Source organism: Podarcis vaucheri, assembly GCF_965113315.1.
Source record: "Podarcis vaucheri genome assembly, chromosome: 7".
In the NCBI taxonomy this organism is placed as follows: Eukaryota; Metazoa; Chordata; class Lepidosauria; order Squamata; family Lacertidae; genus Podarcis; species Podarcis vaucheri.
In genome coordinates, this window is record NC_138765.1 from 6,702,241 (window position 1) to 6,714,059 (window position 11,819).

Below are 11,819 nucleotides of genomic sequence, written 5' to 3' on the forward strand. Positions count from 1 at the left end.
GCTGACGCAAATAAAGATTCATTCATTCATTCATTCATTCATTCATTCATTCATTCATTCATTCACAGATGCCCACTGTCTATAATAATATTGGCATCGCCTCAGAGCAAAAGCTCTGCAGATATGGAGTGCATGCACTCAGGTGGTAGGTCACAAATGTGTTTCTTGTAAGATTCCCCCTCAGGAGGCAGGTTGTCAGTCAAACCAATACTTCTTAGGCTTCCAGAAACTGTTCTGCTATCTCACACACAAATATTGATACAAAACACAGGAGGAGATTGCTTATTTTCCATATAAGTGAAACGGTGGTTCAAAAAACATTTTACCATACCTTGATTAAAACTTTGCAGGGGGGCCAGATAAAATTGTTCTGTGGGCTACTCACTGACCACACATCATGCATTCGGATAACACCTTTAAGCCTTTTTTGGCTGGGCACCCAGACACTTCTCTCTTACCTTCGCAGCACACTTGTGTTTTTTTCTTCTGAACCAGGAAACTCTGGTTACTACATTTGGAATTCTAGGTCTTAAACCATCTTCAAACCGTTGATATCTAAAGTCTCCCATTTCAGGTTCTGCATTCTGCAGAAGTGCACTGCGAAGGGAGGAGAGACGGGGCTGTGTGCCAGAAACGCCTTCATATCTTGCTTTACTAAACTGAGATATGATCATCCAAACTGAGATGAGAAATATTGGAGGTCAAGCCTGCCTGGGAGTCAGTCCTCTGCCCTGGAAATCCTGAACGGCAGATGTGGAGGGCGCTGACAAGAGAAAGACAGTTGGCATTTTCTCAAAAGCACAAGGGCAAGGAGTGGAGGAAACACATACACTGGAATAAGCAAGCTACACAAGGAAATGAAACGCGTCTTTCCTCACCTGGCTTCTCCTTTGCCAGCTGTTTATCAAGAGTTAAGGTGGTCTTTTCTTCCTGTATGAACATTCGATCGATCATCACCATCTCTGCTGAAGGACTGACTCTCTGCCAACGGAGGACAAAATACTGTGTCATGGGGAATGCAAAGCAGGCACTTAAGAAACGCCAACCTGAGCCTCATGAAACACCCCTCCCAATCTACATATTGTTGGGAACTTCCTTCCCTTTGCTGCTGCCTCCCTCACTGTTGACATTTAGACTGACGCTCCTCAGGGCGGTGGCTTCTGTACATTTATAAGGCTGTGGCAAGGATGAAAGTAAGAAACAATCAAATCTGTGTTGGAGGTGTAATCAAGTAGAGGGGACACTCATACAGATGTGATGGACAGTGATAAAATCAAGGGCTTCTGGGATATGGTATATGAGGAGCTAAAGAAAATATTCAAACAAACTTTTATTAAGAAAACAGAAGCTTTTTTACTGGGGTACTTGATACAGAGCAAGAGAAAACAAAAAAATATTCTTTTATGCTACAGGGGCCGCGAGAACATTAATTGCCAAAAAATTGGAAAAAAGAAATAACACAAATAAAAAAAGAATGGCAAGATAAATTATTGGATTACCGTATTTTTCGCCCTATAAGACGCACTTTTTCCCCTCCAAAAATGAAGGGGAAATGTGTGTGCGTCCTATGGGGTGAATGCAGGCTTTCCCGGGCTTCCTGCAGCTCTGCGCCACCCTCCGGATCCCGGCGCGAAGCCGCGTGGGGCTCCGGAGGGTAGCGCAGAGCTGCCTGCATTCCGAAGCCTGGTGCGCGCTGAAGAGCGCGCCCGGGCTTCGCGCACCTCTCCGCAAGCCCGGGGAGACCGGTGCGGCTCCCTAGGCTTGCGGATAGCAGGCTGTTCTGGGGGCTGGGGTCGGGGGATCAGCCCAAACAAAAATTTCAAAAAGACTGGGAAAAATATAGAGAATATCTTAAAAAGCAGTGCCCTCGAATTAATACTTGGATTTGTTTCGATTAACTTCTGCAAAATAAATTGAGGCATGTAAGTCAAAAAATTGAAAGAAAAATAAGGAATTAAGAAGGAAATAGTTTACCAAAAACGAAAAAGAGAACTGTGTTGAGGATGAAGGAAGTCAATTGGAAGAAAAGAAGAAATGAAGTATGGTATATATATTGATGTTCATTTGTTTGTATAAATTTTTGTAAGTAAAAATGTTTTAGTTGTATTTCTCTGTTTTTTGTAAGTTTTAGCGTTGATTATGTATTATTATTATTATATTTAATGTGTGTATGTGTGTCGTAAAATAAATTCAAAAGAAAGAAAGGAAGGAAGGATCCATATTAACTGATTAAGAAGCCAGTGGCAGGAGAAAGAACTGTTACATTTATTCTGCTGCATTTCCTTTTATTTGTACGGATAAATGCAAAAGCCCCTACTAGCCCAGCAATCAGGTCAAACGGGAGGAAATGTGGTCAAGCGTGGGGCATTCCTAAGCAAGGGAATCCTTGGCAATCCACCAGGGTGGCTCTGCAATGAGGCTGGTTCCAGTCTCCCACCTGCAAATTTATCACTATTGTCCACTTGTTTTTAATGAACTGATGCTGAACCGGTATGATCTACTGTACAGAGTTGCTCATTTTCCACAGATGAGTGCAAGTGGAAATCCACCTGTAAACCGACACATAAGAAGCCTCTAGCCCTGATATTGGTGGAGATACATGTTTTAAAATATGTAAGCACTGTTCATGTTCCGGCATTCAAGGACCAGGGTGTCTTTGCCCTTTACCAGTCTCTTCCTTGTTACCACCAGTCATTTATTCTCCCATTTCCTTACAGCCCCTCAACCTGCCCAACCTCCTCTTTTGCTGCCTGTCCACTCCTGCAACGCTACCCCCTCTCCTAAGCATCTCCCACCCAAACTCTGCAAAGTCTCAACTATCTGGTTCAGAAGAAATAACACAAACCGGGCAAATCTTTGCCATTAAACCATACCAGTGTCTTGTATTGAATTTCATTAGCTCATTCTAGGCACAGAACATTGGTTTCTTTGGGAGAAAATGAGGAGGTTTTGGCAACATATTACATCCCTGCCTATTCTTTTCCTACAAGATCACTTCTCCATCATTTTCATTTATAATAATAATTTTAAAAATACACACCAAACCCAGAGTGTACCATATGATTGCAACAGTTCCTCCCAAACACAACCTGTTATCAGCTGGCTGAGCGTTCCTGGCAAAGGCCAGGATTAGATCAGGATACTTGTTGGAAAACGATCTGTTCAAAGAGGATGCTAGAGAAGAAATTCTTACCCGGGATTCCTCCAACAGCAGCAGGCGGTATTTGTTCAACATGGCTTGTGTGCGTTTCAACAACTGTGTAGACACCATTTCAAACTCTTCATCTACTAGAAAGAAGCAGAGCAGGAAGGGAGGGAGGGAGAGAGGGAGAGAGGGAGAGAGGGGGTGGTGGTTATATGATTGCCTCCTGTGAATGGGACCTGCTGTAACGAAAACCCTTCTTGCTGATGGAGAATATTCATAATGCACTAATGTAAGTATTTCTCTCTCTCTCTTTTGGGCAATTATTTTTACTGATTTTCCATAATTTTTAACAAATTGTTACCAAATTAATACAAATTTAAAAGCTGACTTCCCACCCCCCAGAAGCCCCTTCTATTTTCCTCCCTCCTTTACTGCTGCTCCCAATAAAATAACTTTTCTAACTATCATTTCAAAATACATTCATCCCTTCTCCTTACACTTCACCTGCACAATTACCAATTTCTGCTATGACTTTTATACATTGTTATAACCTGTCCTCAAAATAGTCGAGTAGAGTAAATTCTCTTTTATCTATCTATAATAGTCATTCTTAAATTTTGAAATATTTCCTTCTGATACCTCTTGAGAAACACTTTGCCTGAGAAAAATGGATCTTGCTTCCTTCCAGACAACACACACATTCCTCCCTAACATTCCTCCCCACTCCTGATGTAAGTATTTCTAAAATGGTAGCTATATTTCTCTTTAACTGCAAAGAAAGTACCTGAAAGACTGGCAAGTTTATTTTGGAATGAATTTTCACAGGCAAGGGCCTATTTTAATCAAGATGCATGGAGCAATCTAGAAAGTTTAGAACCTGCATATACAAACATGTACATATACAAACATGTGCATATACAAACCTGCATATACAAACATGTATACAAACATTGCACAGCCATGTGCAACGTGCATCAAAGACGCAAAAATAAAAAAATGCAAAAGGGTAGCTTAGAGTAGGTGTACTAACCTATTAGGAATTCAGGATTCTGGATTTAACTGGAGTAGGTGTTCTTCTTCATTCCCACTGCAATCCTATGGGCCTAGCCCTAGAAGATACCCAGTTCACAGCACCCACAATCCAGTGAGCATAGCAGGGATGGTAGTACTGAGCCCTCAAGGAGAACAATTACTTTATGCACATGAAGTACGTTGGGAACTTAGCTTTTACTTTTGGGATTATAATAATCAGTAAGGATACAGAGTAGTGGGGTTTAATAGAAGGGGGAGCTAATGCTTGGACAATTAGCAGACAAGCTATGGGAAACAAGAGTCAATCCATCTCTTTGCATCTGATGCAGGAGAATCCCAGACAAAACTCACCTTTCCGATAGTCATGGGGAGAAGGCAATGTTCCTTGGTATACGTGGTATGGTAGGAGCCTCTGTAAGGCATCTTCAAATGACCGAAATGAGGTTTTGTAGTCAGGATGCAGCACTGCTCCCTGGTGTTTATGCAGCTGTTCCAAGAAACTAAAGGAAGCAGCAAAAAAGATTAAGCTTGTCAGGGGTGCTAATTTGGCCCATGAGGTTGTTTCCCCCCAACCATGCTCACCTGCCCCGTAGCAGATATCAAATATCAGCTAGCAGTACCACTTTGCTCCATGTAATGGTTATGTTTGTTCTATGATTGTAGATTTCATTGTTATTACCTGCCATGGGATCTCAAGGTGAAGACTGGGTAAGAAATCATATATATGGCTACAAAGGAACAAAGAACTTAGGTCGTTCCTCTGCATACAGGGATTCCATTTAGTGTCTTTTAAATTTGGTTCCACTCTAGAGCTCCTGAGCAGAGCTAATAATTGCCCAAAGTGGGGTTTGCATTCCGCTTTCGGCAGGAATTCTTGCAGCCTGAGAACTCAAGCTGGGATTGCAAAAGGAGAAAGAAAGAATCCATAGTGCACTTGCAGTGCACTTCTGATTCTTCCTCTGAAGTTGAATCACCTGATGTCACATGGTATAGGTGATTTGACAGGTGGGTGACCCCACCGCCCTGTAAAAAGTGGTTTGTGGAGGGTGGGCCAGTTCTGGATTCGACCTACCGGCCAGATCCAGGTCCCCACCCTGATAAACACTAGCATTCCTCCGTTTTGCTTCTGTTCTTAGGACTGCATATTTGTTGAGGGGCTGTGGTAGAGACTCACCAAGCTTCCTTGCTGGGCTGTAGCATGGGAGGGGGCTTTTTCAGGTTTCCAAGCTTGCCCTCATACTGGTAAGGAGAAAGAACAACAACGTAAGAACAAAGAGCAACAGGTGAATTTGAGGCCACAAAGAAAAGCACCTCCTGCTTGTAAGTGGCAAGCCTTCTGGTGAAGATGCTAATCATATTATGGCAACGCTAATCAGGCAAACATATCAGTGTAGGAAGAGACCTTCGTAGAAAGTGATGGGAGATTTCGCAAATACTTAGAACCATCAGACAAATTGGAACAGGTTCAAAAGGAGGAAATAATAATAATAATAATAATAATAATAATAATAATAATAATAATTAATAAATAAATAAATAAATTTTATTTATACCCTGCCCTCCCGAGCCAGAGCCGGGCTCAGGGTGGCCAACACCAGTAAAATTACAGTAAAAATGTAATAGGAAAAAAACCTCAATTTAAAATACAGGTTAAAATGCAATTTAAAATGCAGCCTCATTTTAAAAGTAGCCCATAGATCAAAAGCATAAGGGGAGGGAAACATAAGGGTCAGAAAGTCCAAACCAAAGGCCAGGCGGAACAGCTCTGTCTTGCAAGCCCTGCGGAAAGATGTCAAGTCCCGCAAAAAAGATGGTTAGAAGTATGGAATGCTAAGTCATATGAGGGAAGGCTGAAGGACTGTTTAGCTTTGAGAAGACCGAAGGGAGGCATGATAGCGCACTCCAAATTTCTGCAGAATGTTGCACAAAAGAGGACAAGGGCTACTGCCCCAGAGGGCAGTACTAGATGTAATGGGTTTGAGCTGCAGGAGGTTTTATTTTGGCCGAAATGATTCAAGGGATATGATTTGGCTGAAACAGCTTGCCAAAAATATTTAAATGAATGAATAAAAGCGGCATGCTAGTGCATAGGCTCACCTGCTGCTGGATTTGGGATGGGGCTGAAGGCATGAGTTGAGGCAAGCCCTTTCCAACTACCTGGAGCTGCAACGGACCTTTCCCCAGATTCAGGCCTGACACAGAGCTAATGACTCCAGGCTTTGTCTGCCAAAGAAAGAAGAATGTTGTTGGATTGTGATGAATTAGATTGTAATGAATTAGAACCAGACACACAAAGGAAGTTAGCAGCAACACAGTTACAGCATTGCCAACGCTTGCAGAGACAGGTATCAGAATTCTTCAGTGCTGCAGTTGCAAACCCTTAGCTATGTGGATAACTACAGCATTTTTAAAAGAGCCATGTAAATTTAAAGCACTTTATTTAAAGCAATGCAAAGCCCTGAGTATGGAAAGATATACTTTAGGTTATTTTCATAAATCACAAAAGTTGATGGCAGAGCACAAAAGAGCAACATGTTTACTACTGCAACTAGATAGTAGTTCAAACTACGCTGTTGGAACTATTTAAGTTTAACTATGCTAACTATGTTTGATGTATTACAGTATTTTAATATTTTTTTTGGAAGCCGCCCAGAGTGACTGGGGTATAAATAATAAACTATTATTATTATTATTATTATTATTATTATTATTATTAACTACTAACAATAATCATGAATAACTACTTAGTCTATTAGGCAAAAACTATAAATAATTCACTATATATCATACTGAAAAATAAATATGTATATATGGCTGTACATATGGATGATCTGGCCCCTAGAGTGAGAGCTCAGTGACATCTACTGCTAATAAACCTTCGATGTGAGACAGTGTTGATTCTATAATCAATACAAAGCTTAAGCAAGACTCATACTGCTGGTGCTAAAAATAAACACTAGGCAATTATCAGCATGGGTATGTTTTGTTGCAAAGAATCCTTAGCTTGCTTTAACAATCCGACCTGAACTGGCTGCTGAATGGCAAGAGGACCTGCAGGTTTTGCTTGCCCAGTGGCTGCTTTCCCTCCAGAAATGGTTGTGGCGCTGCTGGAAAATGTTTTACTCTCTGAAGGAGCTGCAGCAGCAATAGCTAGAGAAATGGGGAAGAAAATACAAGTGAGTGAGATTTCAAAATGATATATGGAACATTTTCAAGTTGTAAAAATAGTGTCTGGAATCTCAGTTTGAGTCCTACATCTCTCTTTGGGATTTTCTATATGGTGCCCGGTGGTGCAATTTCTTTTTTTTTACAGATGCTTGAGCATCACTGGTCCCTAAAAAACCTGCAGCTAGGGAGTGGATGGACTGAAGATTGTGGGGGCAAGCTTTTCTCCCTCTCCCCACCAACACAATGTTTGCAGTCATGGGCGGAACTTGGTGGCCACCTTCTCCCCTGCCCTTGCAACCAGAATCCAAACATAGAAACGAGGTTTGATTTCCAGACTGATTTAAGGCCTGGCTCCTCTCATTTAACCACTGCCTGGAGGAAACGGAAGGGAGAAGATAAGATACCAGAGCATATCAGCAAGAACAGGCTATCTCCCCTTGCTGGCACTTTCAACTTCTTTTTCCATCCAAGCTGGCTTCTGAAAGAGTCTGTCTGACTCCTAATGTTCTTTTCTCCCCCTCGATTATGACCAGGCTACTCCCAAGTACATAAACGTAAAGCCCTTACCCCTAAAAGGCAGCATTTTTAAAAAATGGATACTGACCATCCTGAAGGATGTCTGGAGACTACAGCAGTCCCTGACATTCCGTAGCTGGCCATCCTAGCTCTTGCGTCCAAAGCCAACCCTTTGATTGCTCCACCAGTTCAGTGAAGAAAGCAAAGAGTCTCTGCCCTTCCATTGCAAGGGATTGGGAGAAGGCCATTATTCATATTGGAGGTTGGCCAGGCCAGCAGGGCTAACATTCCTGCTCTCAGGAAATGTGCCAAGGAATCTTTAATGAGCACAATAACGGAGAAAGGGCTAGATGTTTGGATCTTATGTGGAAGAGCAGGGGGGAAGAATACTGCAGGGAAAGTTGAGAGCAACGGGGGGTGGGGGGAATAATGTTGCTAAGTCAGATCTTGTTTGGTTTTTCAATCAATCTGGGAAAAAAACAATGGAAGCCTTCTTTCCCCTGGCCATGGCAGGCAGGCAGAATTCCACATGGAATCTGGACTTTTATGTGTGGAAGGGGAGGGGGGTGTAACAGGATTCTTGCTTTTAAAAAAGTGGGGGGGGGAGGAACAAGTTTCTATCTCTCGTGATTTTGGAGATAAGGCATCAAAACCTTAAAAGCCCACAAAAATTCAAATACGTGTCTTAAGAACCCATCCAGGTTGGAACAAACTTGCATGAGGAATTGATTGGGATCTTAATTTTGGAGAGGAAAAAATATAAAGGGTCAGTAGTAGTTTATTCCAGTTTCTGGGTAATAGAAAGGGCAATCTTTTTCCTTCTCCTCACAGAACTTAGTAACATATACAATATATATACAAGTGCGTGTTTATGAGTGTTATATCTTGCCCTTTATAAGGTGATCTCTGGGCAGATAACAATGCATAAGCAAAAAGCACAGGACAACATATACAGTTCCGAAATGTAACTCCTGTGTAAGTGAGGTGATGCCTGCAATTGCCAAGGTGGGAGGAAACTGGCTGTGTGCTCCCCACAATAAGCTTTGAGCCACTCCAAATGTCTGACAGATCATTGATTCCAAAGCAAAGAATTGATCTGAACTCAATTCTATGCCATATCATAGAGGACACTTTCCTGGAGGTATGGATATCTGATTTGGGATGGCTTAAATCTTTTTTGTGGAATGCACACATACCAGTGCCTTATTCATTTATTTATATACATTGGCTATTATTGGCATGGGGAATAATTATTGACTGTGTCACCTGCCATCAACAACTCATTTCCTGTTTCGTTGTGGCATGAACCCTCTTCTCAAAACCTAGGAAGAACCCTCAGCAACTGCAAGGGACAGGAAGGTGGGCTGCAGTACCTGATGTGGTCACCTCTACCTGCCTTGTAACAAGGCCAGTCCTAACAACTGGGGATGAAAAGGTACACCATTTCGCATGAAGCTGAACACTGCAACTTTTACTCTGCAGTTTCTTACACTAGTCTGTTGTCTCAAAAAACCATTATCTTCTGCAAAGCTTGCACGTATTTCCTTTGCTTTCTACACTGGACTGCACATACAAGACAGGTGCATGCACGCATATGGTTGGAAGAGTGAACGGCACAGGGGAAAAGAAACTACCGTATTTTTTGCTCTATAAGACTCACTTTTTCCCTCCTAAAAAGCAAGGGGAAATGTGTGTGCGTCTTATGGAGTGAATGCAGGCTGCGCAGCTATCCCAGAAGCCAGAACAGCAAGAGGGTTTGCTGCTTTCACTGCGCAGCGATCCCTCTTGCTGTTCTGGCTTCTGAGATTCAGAATATTTTTTTTTCTTGTTTTCCTCCTCCAAAAACTAGGTGCGTCTTGTGGTCTGGTGCGTCTTATAGAGTGAAAAATATGGTATTTACCAACAGGCAGATATACACAAATATATGGAGCAAAAGACAAGCAGCAACAGTCGGAAAGATTGATAAAACAATGCAGTCCTCCTCTCCCCCAAATTCAGCCCCACAAGCATACCCAAAACAGTGTTTTATCAACATACATATTGATGCCGATTTGACCAACACAGGTGTTTGTTGCTGGAGGAGTGATGTAGGTTGTGCAGGCTGCCCTCCTCCTCCTCTCTGGACCTGCCCCTTCTCAAGCACTGGAGCCGCCTTGCTCGAAACTGCATTGGAAGGCTGAACGGTGGCAGGCACAGGAGCATGGCTGTGAACTGGTGGTGCCTGGCTTGTTGATACTGTGACCTGCTGTCCTTGGCTGCTAACCAAGACTGAGGAGGGCTGGCTGCTGAACTGGCTCAGCACAGGCGGTGCTTGGCTAGTGGAAGTTGGCTGCTTCGTTTGTAGAATAATCCCCTGGGGCATCTGCATAGAATAAAAAGCCAGAGAATAACCCACGAAAGCCACTGGCAACACTGTGAGCATGCCAAATTATAGGTTTTCTGAACAATCAACTAAGTGCAGAACCACACACCTGGGAGTATGGGTAAGACGGCATAGGTCAGAGGATGCAAAACGTTCCTACTATTTAGAGATATGCACCAAACACATTCTCCTGTTTGATTTCTAAAACAAATTCCGTGCTTATCTGCAAATAATGGAAGTACTTTCACCAATACAAAAAAGGAAAAAGCTCTTTCCTACTGCAACTTCCTTTCCATCTTACTTGCTTGAGGTGCTCAATATAAGGACCCCGCACTTAAGAGACACTGATGTCTGTTTTTAACTGGTGGAGAAGTCTAAGGCAAGAGCTGGGAACTGCCTGGCCTCCTAGTGGATAGAAGTGCCCACAAGCAGTAAGAGCATAGACCTTAGAGATCTGACATCTGGTAGTGGCATTTAAATAGTTGGTTCGTCCTGCGTATCCATGGCAAAGTAGGCCATGCTCAAGGATGAGTTCCTTGAGTAAAGGTTTCAAAGAGCATTTTGGTGGGTAGGCATCCAGTTGTTAAGAAAAAAATTCTGAATGGAAAAACAAGACAATATTGGCTTGGGGGGGGGGCTGCCCATATTTGGAATGGAATGGGTATTTGGAAGGGGTGTGTGCAAAGAGTGTCTTTGAGGCAGGCCTGGGGTCTCCTTGATACAGTAGATCATAAACATAATGAATAAGCTGAGGCCACACCACTCTATTTTGTACAGATGGAATCATTTTGTCGCAGTGAGAGGGCTTCACAATTAACCCGATTCCCTTTCCCACCAGTTTCTATGGAATGTGGTTGCTTTACCTGCTGAAACCGATCCATTAACTGCTTCTGCTGAGGTATGGGTGCTGGAATTGCAGAAAGAGCCTGGAACTGATTCGGAACCATCTGAAAACTCCTCTGCTGCTCCGGCGTCAGATGAAGCGCCTGGGTCGGGGTGGGGGGCTTGATAGGGCCCTGGGCAGAGAACTGAAGCTGGAAATGGGGGGAATGGGTGTGCTGGACCTCAGATGCTGCCTGAATCTGGGGCTGTAGCCGGGCCTGCACTTGGGATTCGGCCTGCGGCTGGAGCTGTGGAGCAAGCTGGACCTGTAGCTGCAGATGTGGAGGGGTTGCCAGCTGAGGCTGCCCCTCTGGCTGGGCCTGTGGTGCTTGGAATGATACCTGAGGCTGCGAGGGGGGCCGCAGAGGATGCTGGTTGGGGCCATGAGGAGAGGAAGCAATCTGATTCTGAATCACATACAGATTCTGCATCTGGGTCTGGGGGGTGCAGGACCGGGACAGGGGCTCGGAAGGAGGCCTGGACAAAGTCTGTGGTTGGGAAGGAGGCCTCGAGTGAGGCCGGGACGGTGGCCGGGACAGTGGCTGAGGCTGAGACGGAGGGCGGGACTGGTGTGGAGACTGCATCTGTGAAAGGTGTGTGGGCTGGAGCTGGGGGCTCTCCCCCACGGAAGGATGAGGTAGTGAATGGGATGGGGAGGCTCCGGGAAGTTTCTGCTGCCCTGAAGGCAACTGAAAAAAGGAGTTGGGGTGCGGG

The 11,819-nt window shown here is 43.7% G+C and overlaps 1 protein-coding gene across 9 annotated transcripts in view; it reads right to left on the reverse strand.

Moving 5' to 3' along the window:
- BICRA (BRD4 interacting chromatin remodeling complex associated protein) overlaps positions 1-11,819 on the reverse strand; it is a 96,236-nt gene that overhangs the window by 10,364 nt on the left and 74,053 nt on the right. For 6 of the 9 annotated variants that reach the window (XR_014221715.1, XM_082230931.1, XM_082230934.1 and 3 more), the window contains 8 exons: positions 11,087-11,794; positions 9,899-10,223; positions 7,200-7,327; positions 6,275-6,400; positions 5,352-5,416; positions 4,529-4,677; positions 3,194-3,288; positions 879-981 (listed from right to left, as the gene is read on the reverse strand). Coding sequence is in view for 8 of the 9 variants with exons in the window: in XM_082230931.1 (XP_082087057.1) it covers positions 879-981; positions 3,194-3,288; positions 4,529-4,677; positions 5,352-5,416; positions 6,275-6,400; positions 7,200-7,327; positions 9,899-10,223; positions 11,087-11,794 (1,699 nt within the window). In the remaining variant the exon portion in view is untranslated. The remainder of the gene's footprint in view (positions 1-878; positions 982-3,193; positions 3,289-4,528; positions 4,678-5,351; positions 5,417-6,274; positions 6,401-7,199; positions 7,328-9,898; positions 10,224-11,086; positions 11,795-11,819) is intronic. The other 3 variants (XM_082230938.1, XM_082230933.1, XM_082230936.1) reach the window with 2 other exon arrangements.